A 22,363-nucleotide genomic window follows, 5' to 3' on the forward strand; every position below is an offset into this window, starting at 1 on the left:
CAGATCTCGGCGCAAAAAAATGAGCCCTCATACCACCGCTTATACGGAAAAATTTAAAAGTTATAGGTCTTCAAAATAGGGGGATTTTAAATGTACTAATTTGGTTAAAAAGTTTGCGATTTTTTTTTTAAGCGCAACAGTAATAGAAAAGTGTATAATCATGGGTATCATTCTAATCGTATTGATCCAGGGAATAAAAAACACATGTCATTTTTACCACAAATTGTACGGCGTGAAAACAAAACTTTGCAAAATAGCGGTTTTCTTTTAAATTTCCCCACACAAATAGTATTTTTTTGGTTGCACCATACATTTTATGATAAAGTGAGTGATGGCATCACAACGGACAACTGGTCACGCAAAAAACAAACCCTCATACTAGTCTGTGGATGAAAATATAAGAGTGTTATGATTTTTTGAAGGGGAGGAGGAAAAAACAAAAACGTAAAAATAAAATTGTCTGAGTCCTTAAGGTCCAAATGGGCTGAGTCCTTAAGGGGTTAAAGGGGTGCTCCGGTGAAAACCTTTTTTTTTTTTTTTTTTTTTTTTTTTTTTTATAAATCAACTGGTGCCAGAAAGTTAAACAGATTTGCAAATTACCTCTATTAAAAAATCTTCCTCTACTTATTAGCTACTGAATACTACAGCGGAAATTCTTTTCTTTTTGAAACACAGAGCTGTCTGCTGACATCATGAGCACAGTGCTCTCTGCTGACACCTCTGTCCATTCTAGGAACTGCCAGCGTAAAAGGAAATCCCCATAGCAAACATATGCTGTTCTGGACAGTTCCTAAAATGGACAGAGATGTTCACGTGGTGTTTAGAACTCTCGCTTTGAATGAAGAGCGCTCGCCTGACTGTATTCGGACCGATGCCCGGCCGGCATCGTTCCGAATTCAAGTGTGACGTCACGCCTGGCTGCAGTCGGCCACTAGGAGGGAGACCCCTAGTGGCCGGTTTTTAAATGTAAATTAAACTATTTTAATGAAAAAAATAATAATAAATGTATATTAGAGATATGTTGTAGTACATAAGTACTACAACATATCAAAAAAAAAGTTTGGTGACAGTGCCCATTTAACCCCTTCCCGACCTATGACATACCTGTACGTCATGGGTGGCAAGGTGTTCCCGACCCATGACATACAGGTACGTCATGAACATTACTGCCGCTACTCGCGGCATCCTGCAGCGCCCGGAAAGATGGTGGCTATCACTGATAGCCAGCCATCTTACCGTGCAACCACGGGGGGTTTCATCCCCCTCCCCCCCCCCCCCCCCAGCGATCGCTGCTATCAGCTGGTCAAATCTGACTAGCTGATAGCAGCGTTTCGCTATGAAAATACTTAGCAGCGCGGTGTGTGAGTCCCGATCATGGGGATCGGGACACACACCGCTCTGCTAAGTGTCCCTGACCCGTCCCCCGGCGTTTCTTACCCGTCCGAGCGGTGTCCCGAGCGGTCCCGGCGGTCCCGGCGTCCTCCATGCGGTCCCGGCTGCGGTGCGTCCCGGAGGTGAGTTTGCAGCAGCAGTGCGGCATCTTCATTGGCAGCAGTGAGATCGCCGTAAAGCGATGCTGCCTCTGAGAGTTTCAAAACTGCAACTCCCAGCATGCCCAGACAGCCTTTGGCTTTCTGGGCATGCTGGGAGTTGTAGTTTTGCAACATCTGGAGGCCCACAGTTTGGAGACCACTGTATAATGGTCTCCAATCTGTGCTCTTCCAGATGTTGCAAAACTACAAATCTCAGCATGCTCAGTCTGTCCAGGCATGCTGGAAGTTGTAGTTCTCTAACATCTGGAAGAGCACAGATTGGAGACCATTATACAGTGGTCTCCAAACTGTGGACCTCCAGATGTTGCAAAACTACAACTCCCAGCATGCCCAGACTGCCCAAGCATGCTGGAAGTTGTAGTTCGGCAACATCTGATCCTTCAGATATTGCCGAACTACAACTTCCAGCATGTCTGGGCAGTCTGGGCATGCTGGGAGTTGTAGTTTTGCAACAACTGGAGGCACACTAGTTGGGAAACATTGTCCGTTTCCTACCTCAGTGCCTCCAGCTGTTGCAATTGTTGCAAAACTATAACTCCCAGCATGCACTGACAGACCATGCATGCTGGGAGTTGTAGTTTTGCAACAGCTGGAGGCACACTGGTTTGGAAACACTAAGTTTGGTTGCAAAACACTTGAAAGTTTATTACTTAACTTAGTGTTTCCAAACCAGTGTACCTCCAGCTGTTGCAAAACTACAACTCCCAGCATGCACGGACAGCCAAAGGGCATGCTCGGAGTTTGCAACAGCTGGATGTTTGCCCCCTCCCCCCAATGTGAATGTACAGGGTACACTCACATGGGCGGAGGTTTACAGTGAGTGCTGCAAGTTTGAGATGGCGCAAATTTTGCGCTGCAGCTCAAACTTCCAGCGGCAAACTTGCTGTGAACCTCTGCCCATGTGACTGTACCCTAAAAACACTAAACTACACTAACACTAACCTAAAATAAAAAGTAAAAAACACTACATATACACATATCCCTACACAACCCCCCCTCCCCCCAAAAATGAAAAACGTCTGGTACGCTACTGTTTCCAAAACGGAGCCTCCAGCTGTTGCAAAATAATAACTCCCAGTATTGCCGGACAGCCATTGACTGTCCAGGCATGCTGGGAGTTTTGCAACAGCTGGAGGCACCCTGTTTGGGAATCATTGGCAAAAAATATCCCTATGTCCACCCCTATGCAAATCCCTAATTCAGGCCTCAAATGCGCATGGCGCTCTCTCACTTTGGAGCCCTGTCGTATTTCAGGGCAACAGTTTTGGGACACATATGGGGTATCGCCGTACTCGGGAGAAATTGCCTTACAAATTTTGGGGGTCTTTTTCTTCTTTAACCCCTTATGAAAAGGTGAAGTTGGGGTCTACACCAGCATGTTAGTGTAAAAAAATAAATTTTGAGATACCCCATATGTGGGCGCAAAGTGCTCTGGGGGTGCACAACAAGGCCCAGAAGGGAGAGTGCGCCATGTACATTTGAGGCGATTTGCACAGGGGTGGCTGATTGTTACAGCAGTTCTGACAAACGCAAAACAATAAATATCCATATGTGACCCCATTTTGGAAACTACACCCCTCACGGAATTTAATATGGGGTGCAGTGAGCATTTACACCCCACTGGTGTATGACAGATTTTTGGAACAGTGGTCTGTGAAAATGAAAAATAAAATTTTTGATTTGCACAGTCCACTGTTTCAAATATCTGTCAAACGCCAGTGGGGTGTAAATGCTCACTGCACCCCTTATTAAATTCCATGAGGGGTATAGTTTCCAAAATGGGGTCACATGTGGGGGGGTCCACTGTTCTGGCACCATAGGGGCTTCCTAAATGGGACATGCCCCCCAAAAACCCTTTCAGAAAAACTCACTCTCCAAAATCCCATTGTCGCTCCTTCCCTTCTGAGCCCTCTACTGCGCCCGCCGAACACTATACATACGCATATGAGGTATTTCCTTACTCGAGAGAAATTGGGTTACAAATTTTAGGGTGATTTCTCTCCTTTTACCCCTTGTAAAAATTCAAAAATTGGGTCTACAAGAAAATGCGAGTGTAAAAAATGAAGATTTAGAATTTTCTCCTTCACTTTGCTGCTATTCCTGTGAAACACCTAAAGGGTTAAAACACTTACTGAATGTCATTTTGAATACTTTGGGGGGTGCAGTTTTTATAATGGGGTCATTTATGGGGTATTTCTAATATGAAGACCCTTAAAATCCACTTCCAACCTGAACTGGGCGCTGAAAAATTACGATTTTGAAAATCTTGAGAAAAATTGGAAAATTGCTGCGGAACTTTGAAGCCCTCTGGTGCCCTCCAAAAGTAAAAACTTGTTAATTTTTTTATGCAAACACAAAGTAGACCTATTGTATATGTGAATCAATATGTAATTTATTTGGAATATCCATTTTCCTTTCAAGCAGAGACTTTCAAAGTTAGAAAAATGCTAAATTTTCAAAATTTTCATGAAATTTTTAGATTTTTTACCAAGAAAGGATACAAATATCAGTGAAATTTTACCAATAACATAAAGTAGAATATGTCACGAAAAAACAATCTCGGAATCAGAATGATTAGTAAAAGCATTCCAAAGTTATTAATGTTTAAAGTGACAGTGGTCAGATTTTCAAAAAATGCCCAGGTCATGAAGGTGAAAATGGGCTGGGTCATGAAGGGGTTAAAGGGGTACTCCGGTGAAAAACTTTTTTTTTTTTTTTTAAATCAACTGGTGCCAGAAAGTTAAACAGATTTGTAAATTACTTCTATTAAAAAATAGGAATCCTTCCTGTACTTATTAGCTGCTGAATACTACAGTGGAAATTCTTTTCCGTTTGAAACACAGAGCTGTCTGCTGACATCATGAGCACAGTGCTCTCTGCTGACACCTCTGTCCAATCTAGCAACTGCCAGCGTAAAAGGAAATCCCCATAGCAAACATATGCTGTTCTGGACAGTTCCTAAAATGGACAGAGATGTCAGCAGAGAGCACTGTGCTCATGATGTCAGCAGAGAGCTCTGTGTTTCAAACGGAAAATAATTTCCACTAGTATTCAGCAGCTAATAAGTACAGGAAGGATTCCTATTTTTTAATAGAAGTAATTTACAAATCTGTTTAACTTTCTGGCACCAGTTGATTTAAAAAAAAAAAAAAAAAAGTTTTTCACCGGAGTACCCCTTTAAGGGGTTAATTGTTGTGAGTGTAAAAAAGGTATGTCTGAAATCTCCCCATAGACCCTGCTTTACACTTTTAAACATCATCACTTAAGATATTAGTAGTCTAAGCACTCAAACAAACAGTAGGCTTGAGGATGCTTTAATCTAAAGTACAATATCAGCAAATGGTGAACTATCTCTTCAGGATGCTTAGTGTTGTGCCTCTGGCAGCAGTCCTGCTTGAGTTAAATAATGTGAAGATTAACTGAAGGCAGTGAACTGAAAACATCCAATCTGTATACTTGTGTTACTTGTGTTTTCCACTAAAATTATCTATTTAAAATTGCTGACAAGCACTTACATTATTATCAGTCCAGTATGTCTACCATAATGATATGCTGTGCATTGTGTCATCTGATAAGGTGGGGTAATGTCAGATATACAGCTCAAGAATGGCTGCGCATGATAAACCAGTCTTTTAGGTACATTTGACTTAAAGTGTAGCTCCCACCATCCTTTTTTTTTTTTCTATCCCTACCTATTGCCAATCTGTCCCTAACCCCCTCCCTGCCTTTAATTATTATTTTTTAAACATATTAAAAATGCCTTTTTTTGGCCTGGTAGTGTGCTCACTTACCAGGTAGACTCCCCCAGCAGGCGCGACGTCACTGATGCCTGCTAGGGGGGGCCGACTTCCGCCCTTAGTTCACCTATACAGTCTACCTCTAGCTGTTTCACCACTACAACTCCCAGCTTGCCCTGACATCTTTTGGCTGTCAGGGCATGCTGGGAGTTGCAGTAGGGAAACAACTGGAGGCACACTGTATAGGTGAAAACAGTATCTGTGATGCCCGCAGCTGCCACAGAACCTGCTCCCCCGAGCCCCGCCGCGCAACCGCAACGTGGTGTGCATTCACCCTAACAATGTTTCCCAACCAGGGAGCCTCCAACTGTTGGAGGTGCCCTGTTTCGGAAACACTGGGGACCACTCACTCCAGTGCACTTTAAGTTTTCCCCTTTATGACGTCATGTTTCTACTCCCAGCATGCAGCACGGGGTGTGTTTCTATCTATGCTCAGGAGGAGTGTTGCGGTTTCTGTTCCACAGTAGACCGTCAGCCATACTCCCGAGCTACACCTATAACCGGTAGAGTCCACTCTACTAGTCAGTATGCAGCCGGCTGGACGGAAAGCTCGCTCATTGGTTGACGGAGCTGTCAATCACGCGCGCTCGGCCCGGGGCTTGTTCACGTGGTGTTTAGAACTCTCGCTTTGAATGAAGAGCGCTCGCTCCTGCCTGTCTGATTGACAGGCAGGGAGTGAACGCAGCCTGACTATATTTGGACCGATGCCCGGCCGGCATCGTTCCGAATTCAAGCGTGACGTCACGCCTGGCTGCAGTCGGCCACTAGGAGGGAGACCCCTAGTGGCCGGTTTTTAAATGTAAATTAAACTATTTTAATGGAAAAAAAAATAATAAATGTATATTAGAGATATGTTGTAGTACATAAGTACTACAACATATCAAAAAAAAAGTTTGGTGACAGTGCCCATTTAAAGAGGTACTCCGGTGAAAAACTTTTTTTTTTTTTTTTTAAATCAACTGGTGCCAGAAAGTTAAACAGATTTGTAAATTACTTCTATTAAAAAATAGGAATCCTTCCTGTACTTATTAGCTGCTGAATACTACAGTGGAAATTCTTTTCCGTTTGAAACACAGAGCTGTCTGCTGACATCATGAGCACAGTGCTCTCTGCTGACACCGCTGTCCATTCTAGGAACTGCCAGCGTAAAAGGAAATCCCCATAGCAAACATATGCTGTTCTGGACAGTTCCTAAAATGGACAGAGATGTCAGCAGAGAGCACTGTGCTCATGATGTCAGCAGACAGCTCTGTGTTTCAAAAAGAAAATAATTTCCACTGTAGTATTCAGCAGCTAATAAGTACAGGAAGGATTAAGATTTTTTAATAGAAGTAATTTACAAATCTGTTTAACTTTCTGGCACCAGTTGATTTAAAAAAAAAGTTTTTCACCGGAAAATATGTGTTCAATTAATTTATTGAACCTGCTGTTCATAGAAATGCAATGCATGAGGTGACAATAAAACATTGTATATACATTGAGGGTAACATTATACATATATAATGTCATCCAAAGTACCTTACATCATTTTTTTATTTTTTATGAGCTCATTCATACTTGAGGTCATAAAATAGTAATATTTAATTTTGGCCAAAATTTCTGCAACAATATATGTATAGTACAATATAATAATCCATCTTACAGCCAGGGTACCTGCAAGGAATGCAGCTCTGCAGAATCAACCATCAGCTGTTAGGTTCGGATTTACCAAGGATATGCCCTAAATGGATCCATCACACTCTGCCCAGTAGTACAGCACATAATAGGAATGCTGGTGATGAATACCATCAGCATATACCGTAATGGCAGAGCTACGTCGTGATAACATGAGTTATGAAAAATCGTTACCAAGGTTATACCATGATAAGTTGTATTAAATCTGCAGTGACAAACTCATGTCTCTACATCAGTACCATAACAGCTCACAGTGACTTGTCTATTAGTAATTTATCTTTTGTTAAATAATCTCCTCCTTTTATAGCACGGGAATAGTCAGGAGTAGATTTATCCTCTTTTTATGTGAGGTTTTATGTATGTCATAAATAGTTTTCTTCATCCTGCCAGAAAGGTCACTGCTCAGTGCATTTCTGCTCCAGTAGTGTTCAGCCATATATATCAGTATGAAAGTGAGACAAAGTGATGAGCCAGTGACCATTAGTGGCTCCTTTTCCGGTGGACCTGGCCTGTCTGTATGATACATGGATGGCTCTTCCGTTACTACTAATAATAATAATTTCTGTATTTATATAGCACCAACAAATTCCATAGAAACAGAGAATATGTCAGTAGATAATCTGCCCAATATTCTGAATACTATGAATAGTTCCTTATATGAAGGATAGCCTTATGCTTATCCCATGCATGCTTAAACTCCTTCACTGTATTTGCAGCAACCACTTCTGCAGGAAGGCTATTCCATGCATCCACTACTCTCTCAGTAAAGTAATACTTCCTCATATTCCTGCATACATTTTTACCCCTCTATACGCTCACCCCTTACTATGGTAATTCCCTTTACGTATTTAAAAGATTCTATCATATCCTCTGTCTTTCTTCCTAGCTATACATGTTAAGATTCTTCAACCTTTCCTGGTATCAACTGGTGCCAGAAAGTTAAACAGATTTGTAAATTACATCTATTACTTCCAGTACATATCAGATGCTGTATACTCCAAAGGAAGTTCTTTTCTTTTTACATTTATTTTCTATCTGACCAAAGTGCTCTCTGCTGACACCTCTGTCCATGTGTCTCTGCTGACACCTCTGTCCGGAGTACAAGCAAATCCCTAAGCAAACCTCTCTTGTTTTGGACAGTTCCTGATACGGACAGAGGTGTCAGCAGAGAGCACTGCTGACACCTGAAAAGCAGACTGAAAAGAAATACAACTTCCTGTGGAAGTTGCTATGACACTTGAAATTTAGCTCAGGGGACCTGCTGTTTCTCTTGACCCTTACTGAGATGTTTTTACAGCTTGCTTGGACTAACCTGTGCTAAATTCAGTTGATTTGGATATGATTTGGAACAGTCCTGTTTATATAAGTTTACTAAACACAAATGAACCCAGGTAAGCCTGGGACAAAAAACAATAGATTCACAATAACCCTAGGACACTAGGTCCAGGGCACTAAGATCCCAATTAGAGACTGACTACCATAAAACTTAGCTTTTAATGGAATTAACATAAAATGAGATGGTGATTAGTAACTGTTAAAAATGGCTTCACTGTATCCAATATGTGTATGTCACTGTGAGTGATTGGGGTAGCCAGCAGGTTATAACACCAAAAGTGATCTGCAGTACACCTCCGATTGCCTTATTGTCTGGTCCAACCTATAGGCACTTCCACCTTATTAATAGGTGTTGAGTGGTGCCTACAGGCTGTTCCACCGAGGGTACTGCAATCCACTGCCCTTTATAGTGAATATATATATTCTTATAATAGGAAGAGTGACGCGATTAAAAACAAAAGAAATTGCCCCCCTCTACACCGTCTTCAGGAGGAAATTGATGCAAATTACCTACCTTGTGCTCCAAACGGATAATTATGGGATACCCCCTCCTTCATCATCATTCTGCACCATACTATAACCAATTTCTACTTAGCATCAATCAGCTGTCATAGCAATCTGTCCAGACTTCAGTCAGTAGCCAATTATGAGCTCCAAACTCCTGTCTGATACATTACCTCCTATCCTATTGTGTCATCCCTGTGCGTCGGCAGGTAAGGATCGCGAGATCTATTAAGTTCCGCGCATGTCTGCGGACTTATACCTTGCTGCGTACCTCGCATAACATTCTCAGGATGCGCAGCCTGTCTTTGGTATTCGCTCCGTCCTAGCGCGAGAGTTGTGAAATCATGCGCATGAACGCGGACTTCTACTTCAGAATCATCCAGTGCCAGTCTTAACATAGATCATTGTCATATGTAAGGGGAGTGTGAAGAGGACATCAATTGACATACGGCCTTCTGACATAATTCTATCATAATTGCTATGACTCTAATTCAAAAACATTGTTATTATTTGTTATTATAATAAAGGTTATAGCTGAATCTTTTTTTACAGTTTGAAGATTTTATTTTTGCGTATATCATAACAATATTATAAAATATTGCATATAAGATACAAATCATGTGTGATTGGGGATAGTGAAGAGAGATTGGCTAGAAACTCACAGATGTGTTATAAAGATTTATTATGGACATATGATACTATGGACATATATGATAGTACCCTTGATAGATATATTGCTGCTTGTTTTGTAACATTTTATTCCAAATTTTTTTTTATAAAAAATGTATAAAAAGTAAAACCTAAGCAAAAGTGGTACTGATAAAAACTACAGATCATGGTGCAAAAAATTTGCCCTCATATCGCCCCAAATCTGGAAAAATGAGAAAGTTATAGGTGGTCAAAATAGGGCAATTTCAAACATAATAATTTTGTTAAAATGGTTTGAGATTTTTTTTTAAGCATTTTAATCAGATTGACCCACAGAATAAAGAAAACATGTCATTTTTACCGGAAAGTGTACAGCGTGAAAACAAAACCTTCCAAAATTTGCTAAATTGCGGGTTTCTTTTCAATTTTCCCACATAAATAATATTTGTATGGTTGCGCCGTAAATTTTGTGGTAAAATAAGTGATGTACTTACAAAGTACAATTGGTGACGCAAAAAACAAGCCCTCAAATGGGTCTGTGGATGGAAATATGAGAGTTATGATTTTTAGAAGGCGAGGGGTAAAAAACGTAAATGCAAAAATTTAATTGGTCTGGTTCTTAAGGCCAAAATGGGCCTGGTCTTTAAGGGGTTAATAACAAAGCATCAATATTGAAATGCAAAATGCTGATCTTAGTAAATCTCTCCCCCCCCCCCCCCCCTCCACATATATACTTTGCCTCAGAAAAATGTATAAACAGCAGGAAAAAAAATGCTCCACATTTCGACCAGAAGTTTGGCTTCAGTACATTATTACCACTTTTGCCCTTTTCAATGCTCAATTTTGCTTTTTAGTCATTACCTCTTTCTAGAAAGACACCTGCTCCTATTCATCAACAATAATACGGATGCATTTCTGTGTGTAATGTCTTTTTCACTCCATCTATTGAAATGGCTAGCATACTGTAGAGTGAATCTACTTTCCTCGGCAGGCTTCACCTTTTGCACGCTGTCCACCCCACTTTTGGGCTTCCTTTTGAAAAACATTGTAATCTTAGGTTCCAGTAACCGCAGGTATTTAGTGAATGCTGAATGTAGCAATTCTTGTATATTGTCAAGATTGCTGCACACCTTCTAAAACAAGCCATGAGTTTCAGCTACTGATTGTCGCTCTATTCTCTCCAGCGCTGTTTCAGTTTTTTTCTCCCACCCGCCCGTGTGGAGTACTTTGAGTAATTCAGAACCGTTTTGTTCAGGAGTGCGCTCGAACAGCTGCAGTGAACGTATGCAAAAATAACAGGGCGAAAACAAGTTATGATTAGCAAGACATTATTTTCCCAGTGGAAATAATAGAACAATCAAGTTTTAAGGATGGATAAATATGCATGAGTGTGCTGTTGACATTATACAATACTCCGAGTCATTTACAAGAGTCTAGCATTAGTCTCTCATCTGCTCATTATAGGACATTCAAAAGACTTCCATTTTGAGGGCAGATAGGATAATTAGAGCTTTTCTTTGCCACCTTTGACATTGTGTTAGCTCAAATAAAAAATATCTCAGCTCATGATATAACATTTATATTTTTATTTCTTACAATATTTTATAGTAAATATGGATTAACGTTGTATCAGCGCATCCCTAATATAATTAAGACTATTAGGGATGCACCGAAATTTGGGCCGCCAAAAATTATCAGCCGAAAATGCCCCTTTTGGCATTTTCGGCTGATGCATTTTCGTGCCGGAAATGTTGGGGGGCGTGGCCTAAATGACACAGGGCTTATAGGTACGGCCTGGGCACCAGGAACTAAGCGCCCCAGAATGTGCCTGTATGCCCTGAGTCCCGCCACGGCTATGACGCAAGTGCAGGAGCTACGCTCGCATCATAACCCGTGGGTAATGGTAGAAATTATAGGCAGCTGATGATGTTGCGCTGATGACGTCATGAGCTGCGCCGCATGAACCGCTTCTGGTAGCCGAGGTGACCCAGCCGACAGGGAGCTGTCTGCTGCTGAGCTATGAGCTTTGTGGATGAGGTGGCCGAGGCGGTGTCCGTGGGGTCTGAGTGGAGGAGGTCGCAGGTGGCGCGCTGTGAGTTATACACCATAGTGCGGCAGCTACTCTGGATCATACCCAGCGGCCATCTTCATATGGTGCAGTGTTTCCCAACCAGGGTGCCTCCAGCTGTTGCAAAACTACAACTTCCAGCTTGCCTGGACTGCCTTCAGCTGTCGAGGCATACTGGGAGTTGTAGTTTTGCAACAGCTGGAGGCACCCTGGTTAGGAAACACTGAAATAGTGTATGATACATCAGAACTAGAATGGTACTAATAAAAACTACAGATCACGGTGCAAAAGATAAGCCATCATACATCCCCGTATATGGAAAAATAAAAAAGTTATATCAAAACTATATTTAAAAAAAAAAAAAAAAAAAGTGGGCGGGGCAATGCATTTTCAGTTTCGGTTTTCGGCCAAGCACAGCTTACATTTTCGGTTTCGGCCCAAAATTTCCCTTTCGGTGCATCCTTAAAGACAATTGTACGTTTACAGCTTCTTGGTTATAGATCACAAACAAACCCTGTTTAGCTTTAAGGGGTTGTCCAGGATTAGGAAGCAAATAGCTGCTCTATTACCTAATGCGTGCAGATCGGGTGATATCATATTTTTGTTTATGTCCTTGTTCCTCCTAGATGTATTTTAATTGGGCACTGTCAGATTCAAAAACCTTTTATATGTTATACATCTTGGTAAAACATTAACCTTTCTAATTTCCTTCTTATAGTAATCATGGCTTATAAAATCATGGCTTTGTCAAAGCTGAAGCACAGGCATGGACAAAGTCCAGTAAGTGAGGTTGGGCTAGCACTCCTCTGTGCTCTCTCCTGTCTGATAGTACTCCTCTGTGCTCTCTCCTGTCTGATAGCACTCCTCTGTGCTCTCTCCTGTCTGATAGCACTCCTCTGTGCTCTCTCCTGTCTGATAGCACTCCTCTGTGCTCTCTCCTGTCTGATAGCACTCCTCTGTGCTCTCTTCTGTCTGATAGCACTCCTCTGTGCTCTCTCCTGTCTGATAGCACTCCTCTGTGCTTTCTCCTGTTTGATAGGACTCCTCTGTGCTCTCTCCTGTCTGATAGTACTCCTCTGTACTCTCTCCTGACTGATAGGACTCCTTTGTGCTCTCTCCGGTCTGATAGTACTCCTCTGTGCTCTCTCCTGTCTGATAGCACTCCTCTGTGCTTTCTCCTGTCTTTTAGCACTCCTCTGTGATCTCTCCTGTCGGATAGTTCTCCTCTGTGCTCTCTCCTGTCTGATAGCACTCCTCTGTACTCTCTCCTGTCTGATAGCACTCTTCTGTGCTCTCTCCTGTCTGATAGCACTCTTCTGTGCTCTCTCCTGTCTGATAGCACTCCTCTGTGGTCTCTCCTGTCTGATAGTACTCCTCTGTGCTCTCTCCTGTCTGATAGGTCTCCTCTGTGCTCTCTCCTGTGTGACAGGACTCCTCTGTACTCTCTCCTGTCTGATAGCACTCCTCTGTGCTCTCTCCTGTCTGATAGCACTCCTCTGTGCTCTCTCCTGTCTGATAGCACTCCTCTGTGCTCTCTCCTTTTTTATAGGACTCCTCTGTGCTCTCTCCTGTCTGAAAGTACTCCTCTGTGCTCTATCCTGTACTATTAGACACAGAGGAGTGCTAGCCCACCTTCATTTACTGGACTTTGTCTATGCTTGTGCTTCAGCTTGGACAAAGCCATGATTTTATAAACCATGATTTCTATAAAGATTAAATAAAATTTTCTTATGCAGTATATTAGAAAGGTTAATGTTTTGCCAAGATATACAACATATAATTTTTTTTGTATCTGACAGTGCTCATTTAATACTAAATATTTATGTGTACTTTCTTCTTTTTTTTGTGTTTGCATACCTATATGTTGTACAATTGCATTGTCACCTGCACCTCAATAAAAAATAAAAATGTAAACAAATACCCTAGCCTAACACAAAACTAATCAATCTCAGCCATTAGATATGGCTTTGTTGTTCAATCTATTATCTAATCATTTAAAAATTCATTTTTAGTGCTCAACACATTTTTTTTTTTAGGTGTTCTATTTTTATTTCCTATAAAAAATAAAAATGATGTTGCTTCAATACATTGATTTACATGGAAAACCATGCTGCACTGCCTTGTTGGGTAATGTTAACCTTGTTGCAAGCATATCAAAGCTTAAAATCATAGATACTATTATGAATGAAATGGATGTCATTTCTTGTTATTCACATATTAAGTAAAGCTTTTTGTGATCTTGCAATCTTTCTTTGGATATAGAACACTTTTTTTGTCAGAATATCTTCCTAAAAGTCTTCTATATAAATTTGATAGAATAAGGTTTTCGATTCTATGCAGTGTACTTTACAGTAAAAATGACGAAGGTCTTCCTGACCGAAACACGTGTTGGGGCGGCAGCATTTGGTACTCTCAAGCAGCGTGGTAATTTCTCCATTTGGTTTGGTTCTAATGATCAACTTATGCCCTTGCACTTTTATATTTCTTCAATGTATGTCATGCAATCCCCTATACCTCGCAATATATAGCTATCTACAATACCTTTGTCTTTACCATCTCTTACTCTGCTCGTTTATGCATTATGCACTTAAAGGGGTTCTCTGGTGCTTACACATCTTATACCCTATTCAAAGGATAGGGGATAAGATGCCTGATCGCGGGAGTCCCGCCGCTGGGGACGCCCGTGATCTTGCACGCGGCACCGCGTTTGCAATCAGTCCCCGGAGCGTGTTCGCTCCGGGTCTGATTACGGGCGACCACTGGGCCGGCGCCGTGTGACGTCACGCCTCCGCCCCCGTGTGACATCTATCACGCCCCCTCCCATAGGCTTGCATTGAGGGGCGGAGGCGTGACGTCACAAGCCGCCGGCTCGTTGGTCGCCCGTAATCAGACCCGTAGCGAACATGCTTGCAAGATCTTGGGCGTCCCCAGCGACAGGACTCCCGTGATCAGGCATCTTATCCCCTATCCTTTGGATAGGGGATAAGATGTGTAAGCACCGGAGTACCCCTTTAAGCCCATAATTCATATATGTCCCAGGCTGCTGCCCTATAATAGCCATAACTACCTACTATAATGATACCTTTTAATTTTTCAATAACATATTCTCTGAACCAAAAAAAAAAAAAAATATATATATATATATATATATATATATATATATATATATATATATATTAAGGGAAGTTAAATTGAAATAGTAAAAGATAATTTAGCAGATTTGGTGGTTTTTCTTTTCTACGCCATTTACCTTGTGGTTGAGATAACATGTTAGTTTTATATGTTAGCCAAAGAACTAACTAGATAATAGTACCATCGGCCACTATAACATACTCTCACCAAAAACAATGAGGCCAAATATGGAAAACATTCATATACTTTATTGAAAATACAGTAAAAACTTATATTAAAAAATGTTAGTTTTATACTTTAGGCCGCCTGATTACAGCAATACCAGATTTGTATCTTTTACGTCATGTTTTACTAATTCTGAACTTTTTCAAATTTTTTTAATTGCCATTTTTTAACCCCTGTAGCTTTATTTTTTTCCGCATACCAGGCTGTATGTGGGCTCATTTTTTGCGCCATAATCTGTTTTTTGTAGCGATACCATTTTGGTATTGATCTGACTTTTTAATTGCTTTTAAACTTTTTTTTTCTGGGATATTATAAAAATTGCAAATCTGTGGTTTGGTATTTTTTTACATTTACCGTACAGGGTACATAATGTTATATTTTAATAGGTCGTACAATTACGTTTGAAGCGATACCAAATATGTTTATTTTTATTATGTTTACATGTTTTCATATAGGAAAAGGGGGTGATTTGAACTTTTAACATGGAAGGGGTTAATGCAGCGGTCTTCAAACTGTAGCCCTCCAGATGTTGCAAAACTACAACTCCCAGCATGCCTGGACAGCCAACGAATTTTTTTTTTTTCTTACACTTTATTAGACTTATAGGAGGAATCATTAGATTCCTCATACAGATGAATTGAGTTCTATTGAACTCTATTAATCTGTGTGCTCTGTGATCCATTGATAGAGCCTGGTCCAGCCAGGATCTATCAATGACAGAGCCGGGAAAGCAGGGAACAGAGGTAAGCCCTCCGGCTACCTCCATAGTGGATCGCCCCCCTGCGATCGCGCTGCGGGGGGGCGATCCACCCCACTAGCCCACCAGGGAGCATTCACATGTCCCTTTAGACGCCGCTGTCAGCTTTGACAGCGGCGATCTATTAGCCAGCCGCGGCGATCGCCGCATGCTGGCTATTAGCGGCAGCCCCTGGCTACTGAGAACAGCCGGGGGCTGCAGAGTATGGAGTGGGCAGGAATCCCGAGCCCGCTCCATACTCCCCTGAGAGCGCCGCATACAGTCTCCCCTTGCAGACGTGCGGAGAGTGAAGGCAGAGGATGCAGGTCTGCACGGGGAGCAAGAAGCCACGCCCCCTCATCTCCCCCCTGCATGTCTGCTTCGGAGGACACAGGCTGCAGAGTATGGAGCGGGCAGGAGTCGGGAGCCCGCTCCATACAGACTGCAGATCGCCGCCGCCGCACTTGTCAGGTCCGGCCCTGCTGGCCCGAAGCCGGGCTAAGGGCCGGACAAATTCACCTGCCCGGCGCCCAAAACTGCTAGTCCCGGGCGTCGGGTGATAGGAATTCCACATCCCTGGTGTGTGTGTATATGTATGTATGTATATATGTATGTATATATATATATATATATATGTATGTGTATATTTAACCTCTTCAGGACATAGAGCGTATGGATACGCCCTGCATCCCGAGTCCTTAACGACCGAGGGCGTATCCATACGCCCGTGGGAATGCCGGCCCCCACCGCTAGCCGGTTGGGGACCGGAGCCGGATGCCTGCTGAAATCGTTCAGCAGGCATCCCGGCATATCGCCCAGGGGGGTCATTATGCCCCCCCATGTCGGCGATCGCCGCATATCGCTGGACAATTCAGTCCAGCGATCTGCGGCGATTCCGGGTCAATCGGGTCTCCAGTGACCCGGTGACCCGGAATTACTGGCTGTTCGGGGCCGTCTCTCGTTGGAGGTGAGTGACAGCCTCCTGCTGTTGCTTAGCAACAGCTCCCAGCATGCAAAAAGGGCATGCTGGGAGCTGTAGTTATGCAACAGCAGGAGGCAGACCACCACAACTCCCAGCATTCCCTTATGGGCATGCTAGGACTTATGGTTTTGCAACAGCTGTAGGCACATTTTTTCTATGGAAAAGTGTACCTTCAGCTGTTGTATAACTACAACTCCCAGCTTGCACAAACAGCTAAAGTGCATGCTGGGAGTTGTAGTGGTGCATCTGCTGGTTGCATAACTACAACTCCCAGCATGCCCGTTGGCTGTCGGTGACTGCTGAGAGTTGTAGTTTTGCAACAGCTGAAGGCACACTGGTTGTGAAACTCAGAGTTTTTTTTTACCTAACTCAGTGTTTCACGACCGGTGTGCCTCCAGCTGTTGCAAACTACAACTCTCAGCAGTCACCGTACACCATGCACCGTACATGCTGGGAGTTGTAGTTTTGCAACAGCTGGAGGCTCACTGGTTGTGAAACACTGAGTTAGGTCACAAACTCAGTGATACATAACCAGTGTGCCTACAGTTGTTGCAAAACTACAACTCTCAGCAGTCACCGACAGCCAACGGGCATGCTGGGAGTTGTAGTTATGCAACAACTGGTGTACCCCCCCCAATGTGAACGTACAGGGTACACTCACATGGGCGGAGGATTACAGTAAGTATCTGGCTGCAAGTTTGAGCTGCCGCAAACTTTCTGCTGCAGCTCAAACTGCCAGCGAGAAACTACTGTGAACCCCCGCCCGTGCGACTGTACCCTAAAAACACTACACTACACTACCACAAAAAATAAAATAAAAAGTAAAAAAACACTACATATACACATACCCCCCACACAGCCCCCCTCCCCAATAAAAATTAAAAACGTCTGGTACGCCACGGTTTCCAGAACGGAGCCTCCAGCTGTTGCAAAACAACTCCCAGTATTGTCGGACAGCCGTTGACTGTCCAGGCATGCTGGGAGTTTTGCAACAGCTGGAGGCACCCTGTTTGGGAATCACTGGCGTAGAATTCCCCTATGTCCACCCCTATGCAAGTCCCTAATTTAGGCCTCAAATGCGCATGGCGCTCTCACTTTGGAGCCCTGTCGTATTTCAAGGCAACAGTTTAGGGCCACACATGGGGTATCGCCGTACTCGGGAGAAATTGTGTTACAAATTTTGGGGGCTCTTTTCTGCTTTTACCCTTTTTAAAAATGTAAAATTTTTGGGAAAACAAGCATTTTAGGTAAAAAAATAATAATTTTTTTTTAAATATGCAAAAGTCGTGAAACACCTGTGGGGTATAAAGGTTCACTTAACCCCTTGTTACGTTCCCCGAGGGGTCTAGTTTCCAAAATGATATGCCATGTGGTTTTTTTTTTTTGCTGTCCTGGCACCATAGGGGCTTCCTATATGGGGCATGCCCCCAGAGCAAAATTTGCTTTCAAAAAGCCAAATGTGACTCCTTCTCTTCCGAGACCTGTAGTGCGCCAGCAGAGCACTTTTCACCCCCATATGGGGTGTTTTCTGAATCAGGAGAAATTGGGCTTCAAATTTTTAGGGGTATTTTCTGCTATTACCCTTTTTAAAAATAAATTTTTTTGGGGAAAACAAGCATTTTAGGTAAAAATTTATTTATTTTTTTTACATTTGCAAAAGTCGTGAAACACCTGTGGGGAATTAAGGTTCACTTTATCCCATGTTACATTCCCCGAGGGGTCTAGTTTCCAAAATGGTATGCCATGTTGGTTTTTTTTGCTGTTCTGGCACCATAAGGGCTTCCTAAAGGTGACATGCCCCCCAAAAACCATTTCAGAAAAACGTACTCTCCAAAATCCCCTTGTCGCTCCTTCCCTTCTGAGCCCTCTACTGCGCCCGCCGAACACTTTACATAGACATATGAGGTATGTGCTTACTCGAGAGAAATTGGGCTACAAATACAAGTAAAAATTTTGTCCTTTTACCCCTTGTAAAAATTCAAAAATTGGGTCTACAAGAACATGTAAGTGTAAAAAATGAAGATTGTGAATTTTCTCCTTCACTTTGCTGCTATTCGTGTGAAACACCTAAAGGGTTAAAACACTTACTGAATGTAATTTTGAATACTTTGGGGGGTGTAGTTTTTATAATGGGGTCATTTATGGGGTATTTCTAATATGAAGACCCTTCAAATCCACTTCAAACCTGAACTGGTCCCTGAAAAATACTGAGTTTGAAAATTTTGTGAAAAATCGGAAAATTGCTGCTGACCGTTGAAGCTCTCTGGTGTCTTCCAAAAGTAAACACTCATCAATTTTATGATGCAAACATAAAGTAGACATATTGTATATGTGAACCAAAAAAAAATTTATTTGTAATATCCATTTTCCTTACAAGCAGAGAGCTTCAAAGTTAGAAAAATGCAAAATTTTCAAATTTTTCATCAAATTTACGGATTTTTCACCAAGAAAGGATGCAAGTATCGACAAAAATTTACCACTATGTTAAAGTAGAATATGTCACGAAAAAACAATCTCGGAATCAGAATGATAACTAAAAGCATCCCAGAGTTATTAATGTTTAAAGTGACAGTGGTCAGATGTGCAAAAAACGCTCCGGTCCTTAAGGCCAAAATGGGCTCCGTCCTGAAGGGGTTAAAGAAGCTTATCCCACCATCTTCACAGGTAACATTCCCTAAAATCAGCTTTAGCTCCAGTTACGGAGTCTCAGAAGCTGATTAAGATTTTATGCCAAGCCAGAGTTCTCCTCAGAAGCGAAGAGGATCCATCTACAGACAGCTGTTTCTGGGTGTGATGAGCTGCTTTGCATATTTCTTTTCCCAGAAAGCCCGTGGAGTGCTAATGGAGTTTTTTGAATCTCCATACACCAAGTGGTGCTCCCTAAGAAGAATACTTTCCTCTTTTCCTAAATATGTATAATATAATTCTGTTTTATTCCTTTTGTAAAAATCTTGTCACCTAAAAATAATTTCACCTAATTATCTTTTTCTGATTTTAGGAGACCAAACTTTAAGGATATGGGATGTGAAATCACCAGTATCGAAACTAGTAATTCCTGCTCACCAAGCAGAGATTTTAAGTTGTGATTGGTGCAAATATGACCAGGTAAGGCAAAGATCAATGTACCAGAGCCCTGTGATATTTAAATGGTTAACCAGCTATAACCCTGTGTGTGACAACTAATTCAAAATAATTTCTGCACCACGTTTATGTTTTCTCAGCAGTAGTACCAAAGAACAGTTTGGGAAGTAATATTGGGCTAGTCTTATCTATTTTATATAATTGGGCAGAAAACCCAACCAATGTTCCAAAAATATATGTATAATGTTGCACAGTGATACGTGATTCCATCATTTAAGAATTGATGTAAATATTGCTGGCTTATCTTTTGAATAGGCTATCATTTGGCATTTTATCCCCTGAAATCACTATCAATAAGGCTTGATATCAGAACACGTCAGATTATTTATTTTCACATTTGTGAATGTACATGTGGTTCTAATCTTAATAATAAAGAGCACTTTTTTTTTTGGATACCTTAGTTGGTGGACTTTCCCTTTGCTCTTGCTCAGCAACTAAATACCGCACCACACTGTAACGCTAAGACATGTGTGAACTTCCTGTGCATGGGAAAATATAGGTCCTTAGGCTTCTTTCACACTACAAAATTAGTTTTAAAGATCCGTTCGAAGTTCCATCTGAAAATCAGCTGTAAACGGCAGTTACAAAATCCTATATTGGCGTTAGAAAATCCCATTATCGTCTATGGGATTTTTAAATGATCCTTTTGATAGGGATGACCCTTATGATTCTAATGACTGATCGATATACTAATATTAATATGCCATTGCTGCTGGAAAAATATATCTGTTCCCTACCCTTTAACCCATATACATCAGAATGCTATCTGCTCGTGACTCCGGATTAAGACCTTGCCATGACGCCATGCGGGAGTAAAAGACTAAATATCTGATGAACAGAGAACTTCTGCCAAGAAATTAATGGACACTAGATATGCTAATATATACGGACACAATAGTTGAACAACCAATCCAAATGTAAGATGCTAATTGTGACGTCATAACTATCCTGCCTTTCTTCCGAATGTAAAAACCAAATTTACTTCCTATAATAAAGCAGAACTCTTTTGGGAGCAGCAGAGCTTCCTGCTAAGAAAGAGTGTATACCAACTGTCGGCTCCAGCAGGGTTAACAGGTGCTGACAAGGTGTTGTTGCAAGGTTGCTGGGTTACGTCCTGCTGTCTGAGTGGCTAGCTACTGATTGACCACATGTGCATCTCCCTATATTACCAGGCATCAGACACTGGGAAGATGCCTGTGAAACTGGTCATTACCTGAGTAGCTAGCATTCCCTTATTCCCTTGTATACCCGGCAACTTGACTTCTGGCTTCCTATCTGACTTCTCTTTTGTTATAGCGATTTGGCACCTCTTCCCACTCCTGGCTAGACTCGGTTTGACTGACATCGACTTTATGTGTGTATGTTTAGTTTGTCTTTGTTAGTTGCTTGTTTCCCTGTTGCTCCTGACAACTGACAGGATTGTATTTTATTGTGTTGACATTTGACTCCTCTCACTTATTTAGGAAGGGATTGTCGACCAGTTGCCGGCCTATCATTTAGGATAGGCAGACAAATAGGCAGGGACAGGGGCGCTGGTGAGCTTAGCGAGCACTCCTTCCCTGCCCATACGTGACACCAACATATCCTGTGTGGTGTATATCTTTTTGTGTCGACACTTGGCAAAGTATATAGCAGCACAGTTAATCACATTTGAAAGCCCCCGCCCGGTCGATCCTTATCACTTTTTAACCCGTTCTAGCCCGTTATTAATAACAGACGTTATTTTGTGACGGAAGATAGTAATGGGAGAAATAGTGCCAGTCTACGATTAAGCACCGAGGTGCGAAACACGTGAGTCACTGTTATCTGTATGTGACTACTGTTGGAATATTTCAATAAAGCAAGATTTTACCTGCACATCTTGCGCTGGATGGATTTTCTTCATTACGGAGTAATTTTGTAGTGTGAAAGGGGCCTTAGTGCACATTTTGATCAATTTGTGTGTACCTCTTTGCCAGGTTAAATATTTGACTCTAACTATAACCAACCTAGGGCAGATGAGTGGAGTGTACAACCAAAATAGATGCAGCCACCTTATACTTACAATATAAAAAAACTAAAATCGTCAGCCCCTCCAGACTAAAGAACATAACGGAACAAATTCATACACTAGAACTCAAAGAAAACAAAATGGCAACGAAACAAAATTGTATAGATCTCTTTCACCTGTTTATCCAATCAAACAGCCATTGCTAATGTATAAATAAACTTGAGTCTATATATAAGTTAGATGATTTTTTTTTAAGTTCTTATTTTTGGAAATTTCAAGTGAAACTAAATAAAATAAAATATTGTATGTTAGATGTTTAACAAGGCTTTTTTTTCCATCTGGCGGACAGTGGTTATTGCTGTAGAAGCTGCAGATTGCCACGACAAGAAAAGTATAAAATTTCATGGTATCCATACAAATAAATGAACAAGACAATCCCTTTCCATATGCATTGTAGGACCCTGCCAAGCAGCCCCTGCAGATAGCAGCTGTCCCTTAGAAACCTGCATGTGTTTATGCCTTGCATAGCCCGCTCATTGATTTGAATAGCTGTTTCGCAGTGAAGGCAGCTGATCCAC

General features: G+C 41.8%; 1 protein-coding gene across 5 annotated transcripts in view; it reads left to right on the forward strand.

Annotated features, from left to right (window-relative positions):
• PEX7 (peroxisomal biogenesis factor 7) overlaps positions 1-22,363 on the forward strand; it is a 257,673-nt gene that overhangs the window by 96,019 nt on the left and 139,291 nt on the right. For all 5 annotated transcript variants that reach the window (XR_008891365.1, XM_056566642.1, XM_056566644.1 and 2 more), the window contains one exon: positions 19,653-19,759. Coding sequence is in view for 4 of the 5 variants with exons in the window: in XM_056566642.1 (XP_056422617.1) it covers positions 19,653-19,759 (107 nt within the window). In the remaining variant the exon portion in view is untranslated. The remainder of the gene's footprint in view (positions 1-19,652; positions 19,760-22,363) is intronic.

Source organism: Hyla sarda, chromosome 3 (genome assembly GCF_029499605.1).
Source record: "Hyla sarda isolate aHylSar1 chromosome 3, aHylSar1.hap1, whole genome shotgun sequence".
NCBI classification, from domain to species: Eukaryota; Metazoa; Chordata; class Amphibia; order Anura; family Hylidae; genus Hyla; species Hyla sarda.